Genomic DNA, 25,878 nt, shown 5'->3' on the forward strand with positions numbered 1-25,878 from the left:
TTTTTGCCTTGAGGTAGGACAGTACAGCACACAGGAAATTAGTTGGAGAGCGGGATCGGGAAATGACCGTGGGTCGAAATTTCGAAATTGATCTTGGGCTCCCCCTATGGACATTTGGGCCCAAATATGGTGCGGAAGCTGCCACTTGTGCCACTCGTGCTAGTCCCGTCACCCTCATTCTCGTCCTCCTCTTCATCTCAGACCTATGGGGTGGGGAACGATTTGGGCATCTGCAGGCAGGAGATCAGAGCCACCGCAACAACGACTACGTTTACATGGACATTAATATTCCGTCTATTGACCTTATTCAGAATAAGACAATAATGCAATTATGGGGTTTTAGGTGCTTTGTCGATAGAATATTCCATTCGTATTCCCATTTATATGTAGCACAGCATAGTCCAATTATTTCTAGCAAAGACAGTTGATTCTGTAAAAGTTTCTGCACCAAAAATGATCATAGGACGTTATAATGCACACCTCAATAATGCGATACGATCGCAGTAGGCCTATTACATATGTTTTCATTCGATTATTTCTTATTCGGACTATGACCTTATTCGGATTACGTAAATCAGAAAATGCTGTTTACATGGCAATGTCTTATTCAGAATATTGTCTTAATTGGGTCAATAGCGGAATATTAATTCCATGTAAACGTAGTCCTTGAAACAGTGTGTGTGTGTGTGTGTGTGTGTGTGTAGGTTTGTATCCTGAGAACGAACGTCTTGTTACTATGATCATGCCATGGTCTTGTTTGCACCTTGCCTAACAAGTTGAGCCACAGAAACTTTTCATTAAAGTCTCTGATCGGATCCCAAATGGAACATTCCGGACACATACCTAAAGCACACTCTCCATTCACCATTTTCTCATGCCAGGTGTCTTTCAGCTCAGGATCTTGGAGGCATTAACAGCTGACAAAACAAAACACCCCACAAAAAGTATGTTTTGTATTAAGACTCACTAAACTCGCCAAGAATTGAGTAGACAGGTTTGTCCTGAGGGACTTGTAAGGCAGTTACGGAGCATTTAGAAAGTCCAGACCCCTTCACTTTTTTCCTATGTGCTATGTACATGTCTAAGTTCCTATGTTTCTATATTCTATGTACATGTTCACATGTACAGTTCTATGTTTCATTCTGTTCTATAATGTTATGTTGCAACCTTATCCTAAATGCATAAACAAATATGATCATACACTCAAAATCCCATAATAACAAAGAAAACAAAACATGACACATTTATGAACATCGTTCACCAGTGTGTGTGTTCTGAGATCTTTGAGGTTTTAACACCTTATCATATAAGCTATTACTCTAATATAAACGAAGTACACAAACACTTAACAGTCAGTGGTGCAGATCCGTAATCAAAGCAGAGTCACAGAGGCCACATGCATAGTTATGTAACTGGCTCTTTGGTGGTTTAGGGAGTGGGAGGTACACTGTAATTCTCCCCTTGTTCCAGCCCTCATTATCTGAGAGCAGAGAATCAGCAGCCGCAGCAGGAGCTGTCTGGCTCTTGTGGCCCAGAGCCACGCATGCATGCATGACCGAGAGCAGCCCACCTCAACCACAGCTGCCCACTGAAATACGCACACACACGCACACACAACACAAGCACAAGAGGATGGGGGGGGGGGGTGAACACCTGTTTTTGAGTCGCGCACAGAAGTGTGTGGCGTGTGTTCCTGACATGTGCCTGGGCATGTTTTGCGGTTGTGTGTCCAACCACAGGCAACCCCACACACACACACAGTGAAACCTCAGCATCCTATCTTTTCCGCTCTGTGCCATGGAGCCTTTGATGGGCTCTAAAAGATAAAGTGGTTTGCAGATGTTTGCACGGCAGCACCTGAGGCAGACTTGCTCAGCCCAACCCACATGTTCATGTACCAGTGAGACTCCTTAAATCTCTCTCTTTCTCTCTCATACTCTCCCATGTTACTCACTGTCTCTCCCTCCCACCCTCTCCCCTTCTCTTTCCCTCCCTCTCTCTCTCTGTCTCTCTTTGTCTCTCTCTCTCTGTCTCACTCACTCACTGACTCACACCAGGGACAAAACAATTTCCACTTCCACATAGTCATCAAAACATTACCTTCTGACGGGTAGCTATTCTGGTCCTTATGCTTTTAACAGACTGGAGAGTTCCTGTCTGCAGCTTTATACCACTAAAAATATATGGCCTGATTCAAACTCCACATGTTCCCATTGAGCTCCAGTCATCTACAGCAGGTAACAGTATCACTTACCTGTAAATACAGGTGATCAGTACATTATCTAGGTCCTAGCTTGGACCTGATGTGAAGGTTACATGAGGTCATTTTTAAGTTTAAAGTGAGTCCTTCAGAGTTCCTAGTCATTACACTTCTCCAAGTCACTATCCTAAGAGCAGGAGCATATTTCTGGCAGATGTGTAGTGTTTTTCCACTGTCTTGAGGCCAGGTATGTCAGGGTTAGCTCCGGACTGTGGGTCATGTGCCTTCCGCTCGGTTGGGAGTTTATTGGTAATCCCTGTCAGATGACCACACTCGCATTCAGCTGGACAAAAGAGTTCTACTGTACTCTTGTTATGGCCGCCACACTCAGAGCTAGTGCAGCGCTGTCATGTAGGTTTTGTCAAAGACTTTTCTTTTCCAGGAATGTTTCGGTGGATGATTTCCAGGGCACATGAAACTGGGTGGGCATGTAGCCCCAGTAGGCTGATAATCCCCCACTGTAATTGGCTCATTCACTCCCTCACTCTCCACCTCAAGCTGGTGTGTGGTGAGCGTTCTGGCGCATAATGGCTGCCGTGCATCACCCAGGTGGGTGCTACACATTAGTGGTGGTTAGTGAGGTTCCCCCTTTCCATGTGAAGCGCTTTGAGTGTTGAGAAAAGCGCTATATAAATGTAATATAAACGTGTTGTCGTGTTGTTGATAAGGAAAGGTAGCATTTGGTCCCTGGGGTCCCTATAGCCTACTGTCAGTCACTCAGTCAGTGAGTCTCACTTACACAGGAACAGGAAATTAAGTCTGTCTGGGCACCAGCTGGCCAGACCTCTGGAGTGGACCTGCCTCACCGGATGCACCGGTACAGAGGTTTTGGAGGAGGGAGAGTGGAAGGGGGGAGGGATGGACAGAACAGAGTGACGTGGTCAGGAGGAGATGAAGGAGAAGGAGGGAAGAGATGGAGGTAGAGTCAGACTGATGATGGTGTTCAGTGAGTCAGTGGAGTATCTCCCTTTGTTCAGAGCGGGACAGAAATCAATTAGGACCAATCGGACACAGAGCTGAGAGAGCCATTGCTTTACACCCTCTGGGCATTCTCAAGCATAACACAAAAATGGGGGAGTAGATAACAGGAGGTGGTCGAGGGGGGTGAGGTTTCTGTGGTTCTGGCTAGCAGTCCTAGGGGTGGGTTGGGGGGGGGGTACACAAATAACTTACTCTTTGGGGATGGGTTGATTATCATTAGTTTGGGACAAAGCCACACAATGGATGATGCGTGAGTTTTCTGCTTCTAATTGGAGGTGTGCATCATGTGGGAGTGCATAACTCAGACCAAACTGAAAACAGACCCTGGCTCTGCACTGGGCCTTAGTGGAAATAGTGGCAGAGGTTCAGAGGACCCCTCTGCTGTCCCTCTCTGAGGAAACATGCAGATGAAAGCCCACTTGTTCATTTGGGTTTCTCTTTTCCCCCCTCTGCCTGAGCCTGTAGGACGACTTCAACTCTCACACGTGTAAGCAGAGCGCTTAAAGAGCTCCCACTGAGCCCTCTGTTTACACCGCCATTCCCAATAATATCCGATCGAGCCAATAAAAGCGTTTCCGATAGCCAATTCCAGAGCACAGGCACCGTCCTCAGCGGAGGTTTCACGGGAGAACCATGGTTCATTGCCAGGGCAAGAAATACCAAGAATGTCCAACAAATGTCAGAAAGTATTATATGTTTACGCAGTAAAACTCAACTGTACAGAATGTACTGCAAAGTACTGAGTGCATGTCTCCAGTGTGCATGCTTTCATCTTGTTACTCAACCATTGCAATCGCCATTGATCTCACTTGTGAATGAGCACACTGACCTAAAACTATTTGCGTTTCCTCTGATAACAACTGTGACGGTCCCTCGTAATTAAGATAAGCGCAAATATTGTTCCCTGATCTTGAGTGCACATAGAGGAAGCATTAGTCATGAGAAACCCCAGGCAGAGCTCACCCAGAAGGCAATGCTCTGCACTGTACTCCCACCAAGAGCACTGAGGAGCCTTGGGACTCGGTGTCCATTCAGAGGGAACTCTTGTTTGGGGATCTCATTCTCCTGGCAGGAAAAGAGCAGGAACTTTAAATAAACACTAGAGATCCAAACACACACACCAGACTGATAACACTCCGGAACTGATAGTACACAGGAAAATACACAAGTGTGCACGCACACACACACATACACACATGTACACATACACACACTAGGTGTACATTCAAGTACATCCTATAAAAATATGATGTACTTTAGAGACATATGAACCAAATAAAACCACAACATATTGACACAGACACACACATGAAGAAGAAGATACTGACACGCCGTGCTGCACTGCATTGGCATGTAGACATAGAGGAAGGGGATACGACAGCTTCCTGTCTCTCTGGATTGTGGGACTCAAGCCAAGGGGATAATGTTTATAAGAAACAGCAGGGTTGAAGGCAGGCGTGCCATCCAGACATACCACGGGTCCTGCAGCACTCCACCCAAGCTTGGCCCGCACTCACCTTCACTGAGAATAAGCAGTTTCAGCTTTTACACGCAACACTCAATGAGTAGAGATGGGAGATGAATGTGCAGCACATATCAGCTCCATACACAAGGTCTGACAGCACAGTAACTTCCATTCATACTTTCATTTATTCATGTGTTCATTCATTCATTCATTCATTCATTTATTTATTCATTCATGTGTTACTTTTGTTTCAGTTTTTAAAGTGTATGTGTGTGTTTGTGACCGTGTGCATGTACATAATATTTTGGGTAAAGGCACCAGTGAAGACACAGAACCACAGTGAAGGCAGCTCATACACCCTCATATACCAACAGTTTGTCCAGTCCATCCCAGATAAAGTGATGAGAAACTACCCCACATCCACAGAGAAACTACCCACATCCACAGAGAAACTACCCCACATCCAAAGGCCTCAGATGGGGCCAGGTCCCATGAAAAGAGCCCTCAGACCTCCAGAGCCATCGTGTTTCCATAGCAGAGGAGCTGGGGTCTGGGTATTCTTTATGGCTTTCCCCGTGCAAGGGCCGAGGGGTGGGGTTGGCTCATAGACCGAGGCGGGGAGACTAATCTACATTAAGTCACCAAGGAGATCCTCCCTTTCCTACGGGCAGAGCAAAGAAATTAAGTTAGCTCCCCAGTGTCATTACTGTAGTTCACCCAGAACAAATGCTCGCATTCACCCAGAGAACTGGTGTGTCTGACAAAGAATGAGGATTGTTTTCCCTGTGCACTGTAAGTGTTTGTGTGTTTGTGTGTGTGTTTGTGTGCACACATGATTGTTATATTTATGACAACACGCATTCATACTTCCACGTACACACACACACACACACACACTTAGCCACAATGCCCCTTGCCAAACATTTGCTTTCATTTTAACGGTTGGTTTGCAAATGAAGCCACTTAGCCTGCCAAGTAAACAGCCCCATTTTTCAGGGATCGCGTGCAGTCCCCCCAAAAGCCATTATCTAATTGCCCAAGTTAAGTTGCCCAAAGGAGGAGAAGTAAGCTCCGGGTGCCAAGCATCCAGTGCAGTCTCCCGAATTCTCCTCAGCAGCCAGCATACAAGCCACAGGCAGGGGAACCCACCCCTCAGGCTGGAGCTGTGTGTGTGAAAACAGCCTCATATCACAGTTTCATGGTTTAGCTGTAGTTTAAGGAGTTTACCCAGAGGTGAAAACATTTCATAACTGCATGGCAAAAGGCACTGTGTGGTAAATGAAATTGGACAAAAACTACAGTATTGACCATGAGTGTTTTTTTTTTTTTATTGATCCTGAGCAGATGTGTTAGAGGGAAAGCAATATACCTCTCAGGTGAGGTGAAAATCTTGTACACACACACACACACATCTGTGTATGAGGAGGAGAACACAGAACATCTCCCCAAGCGAAATAAACACATAATCTGTCACTTTCCCCCACACACACACACACACAAATGTGGATCTGACAGATATATGCACACATCTGCTCTTCACTGATGAAAGTAATGCATGCACGCACGTATGCACGCATGCACGCATGCACCTCTGCTTTTAAAGGAGAAATCCAGCGATTGTTCACATAGATCTTCGTTTCTTGAGGTCACTGAGTACTGTTGGTACAGAAAAAAAAAAAAAAAAACAATCGATTTTGCCGAGCTCGAGTTGTTAGTTTCAACAGTTAAAGCAACCGGGCAGCAGCGCTACACTCTGGCGGCATGAACATGGGGGGGTCTCACGGACATGCCCAGAGTGTAGCACTGTAGCTGCCTGGCTACTTTAGCTGTTGGAACTAGCAAGAATTTATCCTTTAAGTTTAAAACTGTTGAAGCTTTTACTCACAAAACCCTTCTGGGAGGCCCCTGGGTCAACCCTTGTGGTAAGCCCCCGCCCCACTCTCTCTATGCCTGCAGGCATAAGTGAGCATGTGTGTGTGTGAGTGTGTGTGTGTGTGTGAATGCAATCACCTTCCTGAACAGTGCACCCTTTATCGCATTGCTTCACCAGCTTACAGTGATAACATGGCTAAATCTACTGACCTCACCTTTGACCCCGCGCCTCAGTCTCCGTGGGAACGCAGATTTATTTATTTATTTATTTTTGATGGGTAACTCTTCACCTCTTCTGAGCGTGGAAATATTTTCAAGTCTGTGAACCCGGGAATAAAAGAACAACCATGGCACTAGTACAAATCTGATTAATGTGTGTGTGTGTGTGTGTGTGTGTATGTTGCACAAGAGAACAATCTGCTGGCACGGTAAAAGCCCAGTTTTACAACACTGGGAAAGCATGCCAGAGAGACTCAGGTAGGCCGACACAATGTAAGCTATGAGACGAGTGTGAGAGACTGAAGAGAGAGTCTGTGTTGGATATGCTTTACCTTTCCATCTCCATCTTTAAAAAACACAGCCATTCCCTGAGTCTTGACTTCAAAACTTCACTTGCCAGATGGCATGCAGCTCAGACAAAATGATAAATAATTGGTGTACAATCATTCAGGAATGTAACTCCGGACAAGTTCGAGTTCGAGTTGATGAAAACAGCGCCATCTTCAGGCCGAAGTAGGGACTATCAGACGATAAATTATGAAGAAGATTATACCTTTAAAGCTAAATAAACTTTTAATGCTTTGTCATCAACAAATGCCTTCATAATGTGTTCTCTGCCTAAACAAACATATGAATGCGTTCCTTTTGATATGATGGTTAGGCTGCATATTTGACAACTTTCAAGCATTGTCCTGCCTTTGATTGTCGATCAGGTATAGTTTAGATGTGATACACAGTGTTGACTGACCTTTCTATTTCCTTGTGCTTGTAGGACTATGAGTATCCGAGCCAGTCCCAATCCACTCAGTACCAAAAGAATGACAGGTGCCCGCCACCACCACAGATGCTGCCGGAGCTGGCGTGCGAGGTGCCCGGCTGCCGCTCGGACTCCGAATGCGAGCGCCACAAGCGCTGCTGCTATAACGGCTGCATCTATGCGTGCTTAGAGTCTGTGCAGCCGCCACCAGGTCCGTAAATGGAATAAATTATTACATTTTCATGTATGGCAGTGATACACATTCAAGCTGGGCTCTGTAAATTACCTCAAGAGAGATATAATCATGTTTATGAATATCATGGCTCTGTATTGTATTAATGGCTAGGCCTACCATGTAAGACTCGAAAAGGGACAGGCCATTTTGGCCAAATAGTTCATAGTAACGTGTTGTAACGTCGGTGCTCCTACACTAAGTGCTACGACAGTATTACAGTGCATGCTGGGATGCGGGGGAGAACTGTGGGGTTGTTTTGTGTGTAATTGCCTTTATTTTACTGTTTTAATGTCTGTGTTTTAGTGTAGCGTGTTACCCTTTTAGTTCTTCCTCATGTGTGATCCTTGCGTCCACCCCCAGTAGTGTGTGTGTGTTTCACGTGCCTACTGTGTGCTGCTGTATTCAATATCTCAGTCCCTGCCCTTGTTCTTGGTAATTGAGCTTACCTTGAACAAAACTTTGGCTCTTGACTTAATGAGGTTACAGGGGTGTCAGAAGACAAAACAAAGTCTTGTTTGATGGAGGACAGTACAGTGGTGCTGCCCCTGGCCCGGGAGAGATGCTGCATGCTTCTTGACCATGTAGCGGTGGCCTTCGCGGCCGTGGTGGAAGAGGACCTTGGGCCGGTGGTGGAGTCCACGCCCAGGCTACTGGTGTGCCCGAGGCGAGGTCCCTTTGCTGCCGGGGTGATCGAGGCTGCGAGGTGGAGTGGCAGCCTTGGGGGATTCGCCTGGTTCGTGCCTGACTGGGACCCTGAACGGCTGGCTGACTTTTGGTTGGACAGAGGGTGGGGGCCCTCTAAAAGTGATTGTGTGGACTTTTGGCCGCGTGTTGGGGGCGCCGTGAGGGAAGAGGCCTGTTCTTGTTGGCCGGTGTCTTTTAGGGAAAAAAAAGGGAAAAAAAAGTTAATTGTGCAGAGTCGGATAGCACGGCCCGGCAGCGCAGTCGCACCTGCGTTGCATCCGCGACGGTGTGGAGCGGCCAGGGAGCAGTGGAGGTCAGCCCTTGTGTGTGTAAGCGGTGTGTGCGACCTGAGGGTGGTTGCGGAGTGGAGCTGAGGGACGAGCGGCGACAGCTGAGGACTACTAGCAGTCCAGCGCGGGCGTGCTAGCAGTCCTCAGCTGTCGCCACTCGTCCCTCAGCTCCACTCCGCCACCAGACTTGGCCACTGTGTTGAATGCCTGTTGGTGATTGTGTTAATAAACCAGTTCATGAAACTCTGGCTCTTAGTGAAACGCTACAGTTTATTAATATAATATTCATCTTAATACACAATTGTCTCTCAAGGTGACCCAGCTTGAACTTGTATCCCTACCATACATTCTCACACACAACACAAACACACAAAATAGTAGCTGCTTAGTTTCAGTGAAAGATCCTAGTCTAATCTGTCTTTTGTTGCCAGTGTTGGACTGGCTAGTGCAACCCAAACCTCGCTGGCTGGGAGGCAATGGATGGTTGCTGGACGGACCAGAGGAAGTTCTGCAGGGTGAGTAGCCACATTATAGGCCTAACTTAAATAGGATTGGCAGATGGCGGTCTGGTGATAAGATAAGTATACTGAGAGTGTTCATTTGTACAAAATGTGTGTGTGTGTAGCGGAGGCCTGCAGCACCACAGAGGACGGCGATGAGCCCCTTCACTGCCCCACGGGGTACGAGTGCCACATCATCAACTCTGGCAACCCAGCCGCAGGCATCCCCAACCGGGGCCAATGCATCAAGCAGCGAGGCAACTCAGGTCAGCCTACCAGACAGCGCTCACACACGCACATACACGCACGCACGCACGCACACTCCTGTATTCAACACCCTCCTCAAGTTAGCACCTGTATCTCTCAGACACGGTCCTCTACTCACCACTGTATCTACCAAATATGACCAAACTCTATCCAACATACCGGTAATGTGCCTACAGACACCTGTGCCAATTACATTACAGTGACTTCCGTATAGACCCCTAGATTCTGTAAGACACGTCCTGCAAGACCCCTGTATTTACCAATTCAACATTCTCTGTTTAGATGGACGCAGCCTAAGACACAAGCATTTCAAAGATTACAAGGACTACTTAGGTGAGCAGACCACCTTTGTGTTATTACAAACACTGAACATGTACAATACTGTTGCATGTTACTGTAAGGAAACATAACTCAGTTTGTTTCACAGAAGTCAGTTAGCATACACTCTCAGGGTACAGTTGGGGTCCATATATCTGGAACATTATGTACCTTTTCTAAATAAATTCACAAAGGGACCATGTACCTTTGAGCAAAAAAAATGGGGTGCAAACAGTGGCATGTAATACCCCACTTATTCACTCAACCACACATACATAAGTCTGATGTACACTCACACGTCCTTTCATTCAGATCCCTCACTAAAGGCAAGCAGGAGGACACTTTGTGGCCAGTATACACATTAGTTTTTCTGCTGCGAGGGACTAGGTTAACTGGCTTGTTGTAATACTGTGCTTGCTTCTATCTTTTAGGGAGCAACTCCAATAATGCAGTGGCCTATGAGAAGCATCACCACAAACACCTGGGTTAAGGTGAGGTGACACAGCTATGCAGTTTAAGGTAAAGTTTCCTGTTGCCATGTATTGAATGTCAGTTGTAACTCACACCTTCCAAATGTAATATTTTTGGGTGATTTCTTCTTTAAAGGTGATGGTCTGTTCTGTTTTGTAGAGGTAGAGATAAAAAAATATATTGACCTCATGAAATGTTTTGTAGTAGTTGAATATAACATATAACTGACCAAAGTTACAGGTCAGACCTGAGATCTAAATCCTTGGGTGACTTCATCCAGCCCAGAAGGCAGACACCCCTCTCAAAGTTAATATGCCTATACAGATACTGGTTTTAATCAAGTTCCCATTGTCGTCAGTTCTGTTCCAGGGTTCTGCATTCCTCCAAGTGGACTTCAGGCTCCTTCTCCTCAGAGCCACCACATGCCAAACATCCTACCCGCTCGACAGCATCAAGCAGCCCAGGCCTGCTCTCTCATTCTGGTACTGACCACATCTCCTCCGTCTGACCTCAAGTTACTGGACACAACAACCAACAATTCAACATCTGCTACCTCTTCAATAGCCAAATAATTAAAAAAAAAAAAAGCCGAAAACGAAACAAAAAGAACACATAAAGTCCAACAGTATGGGCCACTGCTGAAACCAAAGTTTCAGTACCACACACACTCAGAGCAGCAAACTTCAGAGACAGACAGATCGCAACATGATAGAAAGTTGTCAGTTTAGACTTGGGAAATGTAAAATACACAAAAGCACCTTTTCCCTGATCCTCAACCCTAGCTGTAAACCAGGAACACGTGTGTCGGTTAACACACGTTAAACAGGCAGGCTCTACACAACTCCAAAGACCAGTATTCCTCCATTCACATAATCACACTGTAAAAGAGACGCACACACACACACACGCTGCCCTGGACCAGTGTGTGAGTGGGTCAGCAAGAAATGAGGACCATGTGGCATTTCTCACTTCTTTGCAAGACCTCCTGGGTCACAGGATGAAGAGTGACACACACACACACAGAGGAATTTAGGAAAACGACTTTGGACAACTGTGAGGTCCAGATCCACAGAGACGCCAGAGGTTAACCTGTAGCACAAACACACACACACTCACCTCTGACACCATCATAGGCCCTTTCAGAGAGCCAGTCTGAAATCCTCTCTTTCATCTTAACATTAAAAGGGCAAAAAGATTTAAAAACAAAACACCTCTAAATTATAACCTACCACCTATAAATCTGACTTTTTCATTTTTTAAGTAATTAAAACTAATTTGTATCCACCAAACAATTTTCATCGCTCTCCTGTATCATGGTGCTAAGGTAAACAGTAGATTGATAAGCTCACAGGACATAGCTCATGTCGGGTGCAGAGGCTCATCTCTATAAGCTATCTCAGGCTCTAAGCTTACTGGGGCTTCTCTCTCTCTCTGAGATGACCCACGCACAGGCTGCAAGGAGCGGCTCCGCCCTCTACGAGACCCGTCGCTACTCTGGTGCTGCATCTGGACAATACTTACTCCAAATCGAATAACGGAACGAATGCTAAACTATGTGGTTCATTGTTACAGACAGGAATTTACAATAAAAGTACTGAATTTATTTACAGCTTTGTGTTCAGTCTCATTTCTTCATTTTCAATTCAATTTGATTCTTTTTACCTCATTAGGAACATCACGTGTGCTTCCAGTTGCTTTTTAAAGGTAAAAATGCAACAATGTTCCATTTGACTAAAAGCACTGCCATGCCATTATACCTGAAGACATGGCAATGTATGGTGACAAGAAGAGACAAAATGGTAACTTTTACAGTAAATAGGTCATTTATTACTGTATACTATGTAAAACTCATTACAAAGCAAGGCAGAAATCACCCACACAAACGCTCACACAAAAGAATACTCTCTCTCACACACACACACACACACAGGAATACTCGTATACACTCAAACACGCACACAGGAATACTCATACACACACAAACACACACACACACACACGCACACACACAGGGGTACTCTCTTAAGTGGCAAACTTCTTCTGTTTGACTGGCGCCGGGAGTTTCGCCGTGATGTCCAGCAGGGAGCGCTCTACCACCACCAGGGAGTGATCCTCCATCATGTCCACACACATCAGGGGCTGAGTGGAGACACACACACACACAATACTGATGTTAACACACACACAAGCTAAGGCATATTTTATGGTATCCTTCCTTTTCAGAGTCTGACGCCTGATATAAAGCCATCATCAAGTCAGCTGCCCATAGCATTATTTCATCAATTCTTTTTCCACTACCCACACATTATTCATTCATTGAAATGAACATATCCTAGTCAATGAGCCAAAAAGAGGTCTTAATTAAGGCACTATGACATACCACCATGCCAAAAATATTTAAAACTCAGACAGTTCACTATGACACGTCCACTACTAATTTCAGAGTAAAACATTTGTTTACCATTTCCTGCTTATGTTAGTGGACAGAACCACATGTCAATGGTAGGTTAGGTGTTAGGTGCCTTGCTCTGAAGTGCCCTTGAGCAAGGCACCTAACCACTCACTGCTCCCCGAGCGCCGCTGTTGTTGCAGGCAGCTCACTGCGCCGGGATTAGTGTGTGCTTCACCTCACTGTGTGTTCACTTTGTGCAGTGTGTTTCACTAATTCACGGATTGGGATAAATGCAGAGACTAAATTTCCCTCACGGGATCAAAAGAGTATATATACTACTTATACATCAGTCACTCTATGTACGCTGTGCAAGAGCACCCTCTGGTGGAAGGAAAATGTACTGCAGCAACCAGTGGGCGCTGCCATCTCACCTGGAAGAGTTTGCAGACTTTGAAGGCGTGGCAGTGCTCCCGTCTCTCCTGCTCCGGCATACTCTTTAGGGTGAGCTGGTTATAGAGCTGGCTGTACTTTTGAGGAAGAGGCTGAAAGCACACGGAAACAAGGGTGTTAGTGGCATCACCAAAAAAAAAAAAAACAGACAAAACACACTCACATCCACACGTGGCTACATGCTGGTACACGGCAAGAGAGGGGGCTCGTGGCTCTTACCAGGCTTTGGTCAATGACACAGAACATGTACATGTCATGCAGGATGATGTGGGCAGGGTTTCGGGGGTTAAAGGTCACACTGGTGACAGGCGTGTCCCGCTCCAGCCATTTGAAATGCAACCCGACCCTCTGCACCTGCCGACTCCAGTCGGTGTACTGCTTCTGCTCAATGGAGAACTCAAACACCTGCAGACAACGAAAGCACAGGCACCACAGACACACCGACACATTAACACCTATTCCATGAATCAGCTCTCAAACTAAGTTAAGGTTTAGCAGATTATGCGCAGTTTACGTATTGCTTTCACAACAGGTTCAAATTCAACTTTCTATTTCTCTTATTTTTTTTAAAATCACCATGTCAGCAGTAAACCTTTACCCATCTGACATACTGTATCTCATAGAACAGAAGATCTTGAGCCTGCTATGAGCAACCCTCCCCTTTGCGTGCATAACTTGAACGAACCCCTGAATTGAGCACGCCCCCTTTAAATCAGTCATTAAAACGCTACTGATCAGATCAATCAGGAGTCAGTGTGCAACTAACTAACTGTACAGCAGGTCAGTTCAGTCAGGTACAAAATGCAAGGGCAATGTCAGACAGTCAATGTACTAAGCAGGAGGACAATTGAGGAGGACTGTAAATGCAAGCAAGGAGTCTGTCTGATTTTGATGGAGAAGGGTCTACCTGTTGATCTGCATGCGCCATAAACAGGTTGTTTGTGGTTGGGTGAATCGCCATGGCGCTGACCCCTGACCTGTACACAGGCACTTTGCAGTGGCTCTGAAACAAGAGAGACTCAACAGTTAGCCAATCAGCATCCAAGATAACATCTCAAAGACAACATCTTCTTGCCAGCAAAAAAAAATATGAGTTCCATAAGCCTTGCAGCTCACAACTCACCTTGAGTGTGGTCAGGCTATAGATATGGATTTCACAGTCACTGTTAGCTGTGGCCAGCCACTGACCATCCGCACTAACTGAGAGTAGATGTATGGGCTGTGTTGAACCTGATGGAAGGACATAAACGGGTGAGATGACCACATCAAACCAATATACCCACCTAAACATCATGTTTTAAACTATGAAGGTGTAAATCAAAATATTAATAACAATATCTAACTATGCAATGTACTCGATTACAGGTTACAAATTGCTCAAGGAAATTCATGTCTACAATAGCCATCGATAGTGTCATATGTTGAATTAGAGAAGTAGGAAGAAGGGTGTAGATAGTAAACAGTAAGTGTTGTTTTTATGTAACTTAAACCAAGGTGGAAGGGTCTGGAGGGCTGTGGCGTTCAGATGGTGTAAAAAATATATTTATAACTAGAAGGTGCTCTTTAGCAAGAAGACGGAAATCTCAAAAAACATGCAGGACGCCAAGGCACTCTTCTTAGGAATAAAACCGCTTTAATAAATACTCTAGTTCATAATAGAACTTTTTAAAAACTAATGGAACTTGTTTTTGTATACATATTTTATATATCCCACATCAAAGTCTCGACTCTACAGTGAATACGAGATGTGCACCATTTTCCTTGACACCCTCTTGTTAAAGGTCCAGACTATGAAACTAAAACAAATGGGCTTTTCCTTGACGTCTCCTCCCCATGGTCGCGACCATGAGCATTGAGCACGTGATTTTCCGCTCACCTGTCTTGGGCTTAAAGGTGTGTTTGTGTTTGCAGCTGTTAGCACTGAGGGAGACCACATGGACGGAGGAGCTCGCCGAAGCAGCAAACAGCTGGGATGAGTCGGCAGAGAAGCACAGCTGGTGGGCCCAGTGCAGAACTTTAGGGAGCTTAGACATCTGATGGAGCAGAGAGAGAGAGAGAGAGAGAGAGAGAGAGAGAGAGAGAGAGAGAGAGAGAGAGAGAGAGAGAGAGAGAGAGAGAGAGAGAGAGAGAGAGAGAGATTGATTAGAGAAAAACAATCAAATTTAAAAATCAGTCATAGTCAAAAATAGTCATAGTGAAGTCATTTTTATTTTTCTCCTCAGACTTTCCCTCAACTGTCAAATGTATGTGACAGCAATTGTCATCAATGACTTGCAGTCACAAACATATGACAGAAAACACTGTACATACTGCTCCTTCACATTCACAGAAGAGGAATGACCTGCTGCCATCTATTGGCTACTCAGAGAAATACAGCTTACAAACTCGTCCAAGAGCTCCTTTCATGCAAAGCCTTTTTTTCTGTATTCAGTTCCTAAACAACAGGAGTGGAGGGGCCAAGTCTAATTGGGCTCATTTTGGTTCTGGCAGGAAAGTTCTCCCCGGAGAACTAGAGAACTAAAGTGGCTCTTTGAGCTTAATCCCTGAACTGGACAGAGGAGTTGTAAACAACAGTAAAGTGCCCTGCTCAGGGTCCATTTGACAAAGATCATTAGATGCTAATATCTTTTCCTGCAGATAGGCTTAGCTCTACCAATGTAACAACAGTGAGTATGGGGGCCAACAGACAACAAGCCAAGAGAAATCTACCCCTGAATTTCAGAAATTCTGAAAACATTTTCAGCACATTCCCTCTTCGAAGCCTCTTGTCTGAAAGTGAGAGACTGTATGTCACACCAAATGGGAACAGATGTTACATACAAATACATGTGCATATGTTCTATACATATAGTACATATCCATAGTTTCAGTATGTCATAGTAACATTTTTCTTGGTGATGCTGAGGTTCTCATGTTGTATACGTGTGCATACGAGATGTTCTATACATACAGTAGACATCCATAGTAACAGTGTGCCTTAGTAATGTATAGCTTGGTGATGCTGATGTTCTATATAGTACATATCCATAGTAACAGTGTGCCTTAGTAATGTATAGCTTGGTGATGCTGATGTTCTACACAGTACATATCCATAACAGTGTACCTTAGTAATGTATACCTTGGTGATGCTGATGTTGTTGTTCTCATGCTGTACTTTGTACAGGCGTAAACTGGAAGTGGTCGAGTAGGCCAGCCATCCTCCGCATGGGGACACCGCACTACAGCAGATATGCTCCTCTCCCTACAGACACAAACAGCACAAGGTTACAGCTCACACTGACACGGCACATAGTAGCTTAGAGTTTATGATCTTAGTGTACCATTACACTATCTCCCCACACTTTAATCACTCATTTAATCTCTACATAGTCACTTTGACACACTACCATTGTTACAGCTGACTACAGGACATAGTGCATTAAGAAAATGTCAGCTCACACACCTTGGTCTTCAACTGAAGAAGTTTCTCTGGGTTCCTCTGAACTGGCAACTTATCACCTGGAGTTCCTGACATAAGAGGAAGTATCACTGTTAAACTATGCCTTTAAATTTAAACATCCGCCAACAAGAGCTTATGAATATCCAGAGATGATGACTGGGGGGGGGGGGGGGGGATTACAAATCTTGTTTTGTGTTCCATATGTTTGTGTTTACCATGTCCTTCACTCTCTCCTAGCCTCCACAGCTCCAGATGGGAGGGATACTGGAACAAGACGAGCTGAGCCTTCTTAGCACAAGACACCAACCGCCGCTACAGAGAGAGAGAAAGAAAAATAACAACCAGCAGTGAATAAAACCATTTTCAATCCATCAATCTGTTGTAGAGCTAGTCAGCATCCGAGTAATTCTGAAGACCATTATACTGGTTAACTATGAAAAACAGTAATCTGAGCCAGAAATGTGAACTGTAATTATGACATTCTGTAATCTGTGCTGTGTGTATGATTAATCGGTATGGTGCCTAAACCGTGTGTTGATGCCATCAGTAATCTTCACTGCATGTGATGGGGGAGGTCATTGAGGCCAGACTTACGTGTGGGAACTGGACTTTGCGTAACGCAGAGGCCTGAGACTTGACATCATGCTTCTCTAAGAGAGGTCTCACTACCAGCTGGGTGTCCATACCTGAGAGACCGAGAGACAGAGGGAGACAGGTCAGCACATGACAGGTAATCACGTGAAGAGAGAGAAGAGAGCATAGGTCTTAGCAACACTCAAACATTAGAGGTGGGAATCACAGGTTAGCATCACAATGCTTTCCTTATGATATTGATATACGATACACAGGTGAATAAACTACTTTTGCTCGAGTTTGAGAAAAATTTAAGAGAAGAGTTGGCATCAGTTTGTCTGACACATCGCAAGTAGAAATATCACCAATATTTTTTCGCATTGCTTGTGAATACATGACCTTCGACAGTTCCCGGAATCATACATTTTGTTCATTTTTGAAGGTTGAACTTACCAGTACTCTATGACGTACTTTGTATAGACCTACCTACACCATAGATCAATCCACACTCACACATAACTCCTATATAACTCCTATAACTCTCCTATAGACTATCTACAGATGCTCAGATTGTTGACACACTGTTAACAACAACTTATGGTTAAGGTTAGGGGTTGGCTTTGGTTATAGTGATGTTCAGTAATTGTTCAACAACAATTTTGGAGACTAAACTTAAATTCTAACAAACCACCTGTAAAGACTGTAGACACATTATCCAAGTGAAGTGTTACTCAAATAGACAATTCTATTATTACATTGTCTTATTTAGTTTCATCTTAAATATTAAAAGCAATGCAATCTGATCCAACCTCCTGAAATGATGGCTGACCCAGCTTCTGCCACCGCCCTGACATCATGCGTATGGTTCTTGAAAGTTCTAGTCCTGACCCACTCCTTGTCCTCCTGCCCCAGAGCTGTGGACAGGAACTGGAACTGGACTACGGTTCCCTCTGATGTTCCAGCAACAAGACTGGTCTCATCCTGCCAATCAAAATAAAACACACACACACTTACTCAAAACATGCACAATGTCTCTCCACCCCTACCTTAACTAAGAATAAGCCATTTAGTGATACCATGGCCTACCACAGAATGATGTGGCATATGGCACAACGTCAGAACTGCTTTTACTGCAAAACTTCAAACAATAGTGAGTCTCCAATAAACACAGGCCCTTTATAATCCCTTGCAGACAAGACACTTTCAGTAGAATAAGTGCCTGCCTCAAATAAAAACCAGGGAAATGATATGTATTTTTCGGCAGTATAGCACAAAATAATACTGGCCTACGATTCTTACAGTGATCCCATTTCTGTTTTGTGGCAAAAAAAGAAAAGAAATATCACTGGGTTTTAAAAAGGTAGCCCTGTTGTCATCTGGCTATAAAAAAAGGGTTGCTGCTTAAAAAATCATGTTTAGCCTGAGAACTAAATCATCCACTGCTTCAAGGAGGGCAAACTCACTGCATCTATCTCCGGCAAGTTAAACAGCAACATGGAATTGTGTTTACTAGTTAACTAGTTAAAAACGTTTATTACTGAAACAGGTGGAAATCCATCAGTCAGTGTATAACATATGGGCTTAAACGCCATGGAACATTCGGCACCTTCCATTTACTCTCGTCTCCATGTGGAAAAGCCATTAGCACAAACATCCGACCCGCCAGTCCCCCGAGTGACAGTGGGGGTCCTATTTCAAATGATCGGCACAGTGCAAAGTCACTTGATGAGCAAAGGGTCTTGTGAATGAACAAAAGCTGTTGTGTAGTGTGTGAGAGCATTGAGCTGATCCACCAATGTTTGCATTTAAGATCTTGCTCATGTCATTAAATTAGCCTCCCTATTAAATAAGCTTTAATTAGACTTTAGACATGGCACAGATTAGGGCCACAGACTAACAAAACAGACACACACAAGCTGCTTTCAGACACGTCCTCCGCAGTATTTGCGGAGCTTCGTCAAACGGAGGTCCGACCCTTCGGGTGATTCAGATATGATGCTAACATGCTGACATTATGCGGTCATATATGTGAACAACACCGACGCATATGAACAGAATCTCCGCATGGTTGAACACGCACATGAACAGAATCTCCGCTTCGTTCAGACACAAGCTCATTTACATAATGTCTGTCGGAGATACTAGGAGGGGAGTAGTGCAAGAGCCGGCTGAGTTCGGAAATCCAAATAGCCGGTTATGTTCAGATATACGGCCCAACCATTTGACATCCGCAGAACATGCGGACTTACACCTAGGTCTGAAAGCGGCAATAGACAGTAGCTTACCTGTGACAGTGAGAGTGTCAGGACGTCCCACTTGGTGACGTCGTGGTTCTTGATGAGCGTGCCTGTGTGCGCGTCCCACACCTTCACCCTGCCGGCCGAGTCGCCGCTGATGACTGTGTCGTCTGCCAGGTAGACCACACTCCATACCACACACTCCTGGTTCTTTGGGGCACCCCGCGCCTTGTCAACAAGCAACCTGTGGATTGCATGACCTGATGCGCCCGCGCCCGCGCACGCACACACACACACACACACACACACACACGTCAACGTTATGTGCGTATACACACACACACACACACACACACACACACACACACACACACACACACACACACACAAACACGAGCCTCAAAATTGTTTTCAGAAGACATATATTTTTTAAATGTCCGACAATGTTTTAAACAATGCAATATGCTTAGTTTGCATCAACAGACTTCAAATAACACTAGAAAAGAGCCTGCCATCAGCGATGCTCAAATAATCTGTTTGCTGTAGCTCAGACTATGTGCGACTAAAGAACTGTAACTGATGGGCACAGACAGCCTTCCTAATTATATCCTTTGAGTAAGCCATGGCATCTAAAATGATTCCGTGGATTTCTTAGTGAAAAGTTCAACCCCACCAAATGACTTTGGTTGGTTTTTAAACACAGAAGGAATGAACTCAAACACAAACACTCCGACACGTCTGCACATCAGAACTATATTCCATCATCATATTCACTGTGAGCTCCAGGACCCTCACCAGTCTTGATGTCAAACATGCAGATCATGTCCATCATCCCAGCGGCAATCTTAGTGCCTGATGGATGCCAACACAGAGACAAGATGCGCCCTGTGGGTAGAAGAAACATGGCTGAATAAACCTGATTACAATTACAATTAATATTACTTAATATATGTATTGATATGGAACACAAAATGGTTTAACACATATGTTTACTATGTGAGGTGCATTGAGACATCATGGTATATGTACATTGAATATGATGGCAGACATTTTGCTTTACCCTCTACCATCATTCCATGGACTCATTTCAAAAATCACAATACAACCTCAGTTAAAGCTTGCAGAGCTCAGAGATAAAGCACAGCTCATTTCGCTCACCTTTCTTTCTGTCTAAGTTTCGCTCAAATTGGATTCCGTCCTCCAGAACCTCAAACAGCTTCACTGTGCCATCTTCACATCCCACCTGCGACAAGGGGAGAATCAAGGAGACTATTCAAAAAGGTGCAATCTCTGAATAGCCCAGTCAATCTTATCACATGTTCAAGAGTTATCCATAAGAGTTACCCACACCCAAGTCCACAGACGCAATTACACACTAACCGCGAGATGTGTTCCTTGAGGATTGACAGTTATGGTCCAGATGGGTCCACCATAGGCATCGATGGTGAGCTTAGGTCTCAAGTTGTGCAAGTCAAACTCGATTATTTCTCCACTCAAGCCAGCACTAAACAGTCTTTCCCCAACCCAACAAAGGGCTTCAATACTCCGCTGTTCTTTTCCCGGAATGACCTGTCACAAGAGGGGACAGTGATGACTGCTATGCAAAAATACTCTGAAACATGGCTTCAAAATTGAAGATATCAGGATTTCCTACACACATGCTGTCGAGTCCCACGTGTAAACGGTAAACCAGATTTTTTTAGATGTACTCTTCTATCGAGTACTCGCGTTGCTAAGACATAGTGATCAACATATAAGGCCTTACCTTTTCCTGAAATAAGTGGTCAGAGAAATTGAAGATTTCCACTGAACCATCGAGTCTGGCAACAGCCATAATCTCTGTTTGCTGGTTGAAAGCTATGGCCCTGATACCGCTGGGCATATAGTCAAAGAACCGAACTCTGTGCACTTTGAACTCCCCCATTATTCCTGTAATGAAATAAGTACGGATTGGTCATTAGTAGAGCATGTTGTTGCCAGTGCCACACCGATTAACGTTAACGTTAGAATAAATGTAACGTTAGTTGCCGTAGCACAGTTGAGCATCACTGCGATTAGGAGAAATCTGGACCAGCAGCTCTCAAACCTGTGACAGCTAAATCAAAATCCGCCAAGCTAACAGTTACACTTGCGTGATTTCAATATACGTTACTATCTAGATTATATTAAAATATTGTGCTGACAACGATGTCCTCACATCAACTACCAGAGCTAACAGTTAGCTGGCTAAAAATAGCAGTTAAAAAGCTAGTTGAGCTCAAATCCACTGCCACTAGTAATACATTACAATACAGTGCTTTGCATAGGTTCATGTGTATGCCTGTGGTTAACAAATTCACTTACTTGTTTCTGTCCCTTTCTTAGTTTTGTCGGTAAATATCATAAACTTTCATTACGAATGTGTACACGTTGATGCACGGGTACCACGTTGGTAACCTTCAACCCGGAACTGAAATCCAAGTAAAGTTCCAACCGGAAGCAGCTGTAGAGTCTGGTTCGAGAGGCTGGCGGGAAATTGCTTGTTACATTTTCGATGATGGTACGATGACATGCATGTCATGTAAACAATGTTATTTGCTTGTTTCAAGTTATTATTTTGAAAGGTCCAAAAGGTCATATCAGCGACAAGTCATCGAAATACTTCACTGTGAGATTTTTTTACCGTCTCCTTCTTGTTAAGGCGATTAGAAGTCATTGCACATGTCAGAGGTTAGCTAGCTTACTAGATGGTAACATTAGCTTTGTTTTGGGTTGTTTATTCGGTGTGACAACGACTTCTTTATAGAAATACAAATACATTCAAACAGTTGTATTTTCCTATATGTAGACGGACTGTCTGTGATCTTAAAACCCCAGCATGGTGCAAATCATCGTCTCAAGGTAAGCATTTTTTCCACATTTTGTGTTATTGATAAACATTGAAATATTCAGTTACCTCCTCAGTACAGTATGTCAAAGCTGATGTGTCTCAGATGTTGTATCAGACGCCCTAGTTTCATGTTCAAAGTGGAGCAAGTAATTTACATGTGGATTGATTAATGAGGCAGGACTGCACTAATATAGATGAGTTATTGTGTGTGTGTGTTTGTGTTTCAGTGCCCTAGGTGACAGCCCTGCTGAGTGGTTGCTGCTGGAACTCCAGGGGGAGGTGGTGTCACGTCACAACACCAGTATGGCAGGGAGCATCATGGGAGACTTGCACTATACCAAAGAGGTGAGAACTTTTTCTATACAGTCAATGGGTGAGAACTATATTGTACTGACCACTACAGAATTAGTAGTAGACATCCATACATCTCTTGTAAAGCGACCTGGAGTTTGAGAAAGCCGCTATATAATTATAACATTATTATTATTATTATTATTATTATCACCTAGATTCTAAACTATAACTTTCTCATCTCAGTCTATTAGGAGAGCATGGTACAAGCAATTCACAGGTCAGGGGTTTGTTTCCCCACAAATCATACACACATAGGTTGTAAACTTGTCTGGCATTGCATTTCCATAGAACTCTGTGGACATTGTTATTTGCAAAGCCGGTGCTGGATAAACAAATAGCATGCGTGCGACAGAGGGAAAGTTCTTTAGTGTTGCTTTAAAGCATTTCATTTGTGTATGTTTCCTTTTATTATTAGTAGTAATATCAGTAAGATGTAAACTATATACAGTTTCTACAAAAGTTATTTGGATGCTTGTTATATTCATCCCCTAAACCTTACTCCCGATTCGGATCCTGGCACCAATGTAATCTGCTGCCCTACACTCGCCCGGACTCAAACCCGCAAACTGCAGCACCTTGGATCAGGAGTCAAGTGCGCTAGCAATTGAGTTAAAAGCCCAAGCTGCTAGCTCTCTCACTAGCACGTCTCATAAGGCGTCAGGATGGAGGTTTACACAACGCACATACTGCACAACTATGTACCAGCTGGCCACCGTTACGTGTGTGTGTGTGTGTGTGTGTGTGTGTGTGTGTGTGTGTGTTTCATGCTTGTATTCCTCCCCCAGGGCGTTCCCATCCTCATCGTGGGCCATCATATCCTCTATGGGAAGCAGGTGAAGCTGGAGAAACCCTTCGCTGTCCTGATGAAACGCTCCGGCCTTCCGCAGGGCGGGGAAGTTGCCATGGAGACCAATCAGGACAGGCCTACCACATACACCGTCACCGCCCTCATCAAGAAGAAGCTGATCTTCAAGACTCGACCCAAACCCATTATTACCAATGTGCCTAAGAAAGTGTAGCGTATGGCCTCGGCCAGACAGAGACTGTGGACTCAGGGGAGTCCCAACAAGGTCAGAGGCTGGTGGGTGAACGTTAGATCTCTGCCAGATTGTCAGTCTGGACACTTTGGCAGTGCTCTTGACATCGACCTAGATGAAGATGGATCAAGCATGAGATTTCTCCAGTAGCTCCATTGAGGTCTTCCATTGTGTGATTTTTCAGCTGCCCATACAAGAGAATGCAAAGTAAAGAGATGGCCATGAAAAGCAATTTTACTACTGGAGGGAGGGGGTGGGGGTGAAAAGCCCTTGAGCAGTAGGAACAGATTGTTTAAAGCAGCTGAATTCAGATAATATTTATTGTTCTTAAAAACAATGCTTTACAGATATCATATTGTCTGAAAAAATAAACACCGTTTGAATTAAAATTGATTTTTAAAAATGTTAGAAATCCCTTTCTTACATATTTAAATATCTACACATGAAAACTTGATTTTTTTTACATGATCGGTCATTCCCAGTTACTTACTTGTGGCCTAACATCAGTTATTGGGCCGTACAGAATGTGCTGTTGTGTGATCAGGTCCCAAATTTAAAATAAATGATTGTGTTGGCAGTTTGACCCAACTTGTACTAAACACCTCAGAATTATTAAAGGTTCATTAGGTTGTTTTGTTGTCAAAACAAAAAGGCTATATGTCTACATTTTTAGAAAACCCACACCAATGTAATTTAGAAGGCAGAAGATGACCACAATTCTATATACTGAATTTGATTTTGTAAATCATCTAGTAGACATTTGCTATGCACCATTTATATTTCCTTTGGAAGACGTAAACAGACACAAGTCATATATCTATGTTGTATCTTTGCAACTGCATTGCTATTATAACTGAAACTATTATTGTTTTTGACAACATAAACAACATAATACACTTCTAATAATATTCTGTTATTGACAGCCTACATTGTGACATTTACCGTGAACTGTCTCTCTAGATGGTTAACTGGTGCACATCTGTACAGCATCCTGAGCTAGCCACAGAAATGGGACTCGACACTTATGCTGCAGGTTTGACAGTCTGTAAACTCAAATGCTGTACAGAACACAGAAAGAACCCATCATGGGTCATGGACTGCACAGTGCATTGTGAAAACCGAACATCACATATTTCACAATGGCAAAAATATACAGATTTGTCATAAAATACATTGTCTCTCATTTCAAATCTGACAGCATTTTTTTTTATCTGCTTGTTTCGCTACACATTCAAAATATCTTGAATATTACAGTACAAAAATAGATTGCCATTCAGCTCTCGGAGTAGCACTGTCCTTAAAACACATGTTGGTAACTGAACATTAAGTCATTGCAGCTGTTGGCAATTGCTATTAAAGGCATTGATCTGTTGTCCAGCCGTTGACTTGCCTCTTCTATCTCATAGAATTGCACAAAGAACTGATCATGATCCAATCAGATAGAAGAGGAGACATGCCCTTCATTGAATCCTGGACAAAGATGAAGTCTCAGAAACTGCTATTCAAGTGGATATGATAGGAGAGGTCTGCCCTACAGAAAGGTCACCACTGATTTTGAGGCTCAGTATGAGTGAGTCTAATCCGTATTTCCTTTACATGTAATGTATGTAAATTATCGAAAGTTATTTATTTTGATATGTCAGTGTAAAATCTGCATACAACTTAAAGCATAAGAAACACATTTGTTTTTCAGTAATCAATAGCTTCCTGGAGTTTTCTTATTGGTAATTTATGGTAATTTATGGGCCAAAGACATTGAAGCATGAAATGAAAGAAGCACTTGTCACAGGAACGTTTTGAGTAAGTGCAGAGGACGAAAGGTGTTTAAAAGGAAATGTTTTATGGGAGAGGTCACTCTGACACAAACACAAAGACAGGCACAATGTGTCTCCTCTCCCCTCTGCCCAGCAACTGCCAAAGAATAAAAAATAACCACCAAATATAACTGCTCATTCATTACACACACAAAAAAAAAAAAAAAGAATTCCTGTTCCTCTCAGACAAACTCAACACAGCCTCGCTTATGTCATAAGCCCGGTTCCTTCAGAACCACTAAAACAGATTGTTATTGTGGAACCCAGTCCAGTTAATAGCTGCTAACCCAGTTTATGCATCTCTCCTGACACTGTACCTGTGGTGGCGGCCATGTTTGTTTAGGCCTGCATTTAACAGGACCGTGGGCACTTGATGCTCATTAGGCAATACTCA

The 25,878-nt window shown here is 43.9% G+C and overlaps 3 protein-coding genes across 9 annotated transcripts in view; 2 read left to right on the forward strand and 1 right to left on the reverse strand.

The window, feature by feature from the left end:
• The window catches only part of wfdc1 (WAP four-disulfide core domain 1), a 15,253-nt gene extending 3,325 nt beyond the window's left edge, over positions 1–11,928 (forward strand). For 2 of the 4 annotated variants that reach the window (XM_042110358.1, XM_042110357.1), the window contains 6 exons: positions 7,570–7,765; positions 9,195–9,278; positions 9,389–9,529; positions 9,813–9,863; positions 10,280–10,339; positions 10,678–11,928. In XM_042110358.1, coding sequence (XP_041966292.1) covers positions 7,570–7,765; positions 9,195–9,278; positions 9,389–9,529; positions 9,813–9,863; positions 10,280–10,338 — 531 coding nt within the window. In that variant the 3' untranslated portion in view covers position 10,339; positions 10,678–11,928. Of the gene's footprint in view, positions 1–7,569; positions 7,766–9,194; positions 9,279–9,388; positions 9,530–9,812; positions 9,864–10,279; positions 10,368–10,677 lie in introns of all 4 variants that reach the window. The other 2 variants (XM_042110359.1, XM_042110360.1) reach the window with 2 other exon arrangements.
• Positions 11,929–12,123: 195 nt separating this feature from the next.
• Positions 12,124–21,898, reverse strand: utp4 (UTP4 small subunit processome component). Of its 2 annotated transcripts, XM_042110352.1 has the most exons (18): positions 21,754–21,898; positions 21,176–21,339; positions 20,791–20,979; positions 20,569–20,653; positions 20,206–20,295; positions 19,459–19,670; positions 17,983–18,154; positions 17,195–17,286; positions 16,816–16,912; positions 16,604–16,668; positions 16,280–16,402; positions 15,038–15,194; positions 14,285–14,391; positions 14,069–14,164; positions 13,381–13,566; positions 13,143–13,253; positions 12,302–12,458; positions 12,124–12,271 (listed from the first exon to the last, which is right to left on the reverse strand). In XM_042110352.1, the coding sequence occupies exons 1-17, from the start codon at positions 21,791–21,793 to the stop codon at positions 12,342–12,344; spliced, it is 2,103 nt and encodes a 700-aa protein (XP_041966286.1). In that variant the 5' UTR covers positions 21,794–21,898; the 3' UTR covers positions 12,124–12,271; positions 12,302–12,341. The 2 variants fall into 2 exon arrangements, with proteins under 2 accessions (XP_041966286.1, XP_041966285.1); XM_042110351.1 differs by having other exon boundaries at positions 12,124–12,458.
• On the forward strand, positions 21,876–24,073 carry chtf8 (CTF8, chromosome transmission fidelity factor 8 homolog (S. cerevisiae)). 3 transcript variants are annotated; one of them, XM_042110362.1, is made up of 4 exons: positions 21,876–21,949; positions 22,238–22,290; positions 22,507–22,624; positions 23,419–24,073. In XM_042110362.1, the coding sequence occupies exons 2-4, from the start codon at positions 22,268–22,270 to the stop codon at positions 23,650–23,652; spliced, it is 375 nt and encodes a 124-aa protein (XP_041966296.1). In that variant the 5' UTR covers positions 21,876–21,949; positions 22,238–22,267; the 3' UTR covers positions 23,653–24,073. The 3 variants fall into 3 exon arrangements, with proteins under 3 accessions (XP_041966296.1, XP_041966295.1, XP_041966297.1); XM_042110361.1 differs by having other exon boundaries at positions 21,915–22,057; XM_042110363.1 differs by having other exon boundaries at positions 21,943–22,119.
• Positions 24,074–25,878: the final 1,805 nt, after the last annotated feature.

Source organism: Alosa sapidissima, chromosome 11, assembly GCF_018492685.1.
Source record: "Alosa sapidissima isolate fAloSap1 chromosome 11, fAloSap1.pri, whole genome shotgun sequence".
Classification (NCBI taxonomy): Eukaryota; Metazoa; Chordata; class Actinopteri; order Clupeiformes; family Clupeidae; genus Alosa; species Alosa sapidissima.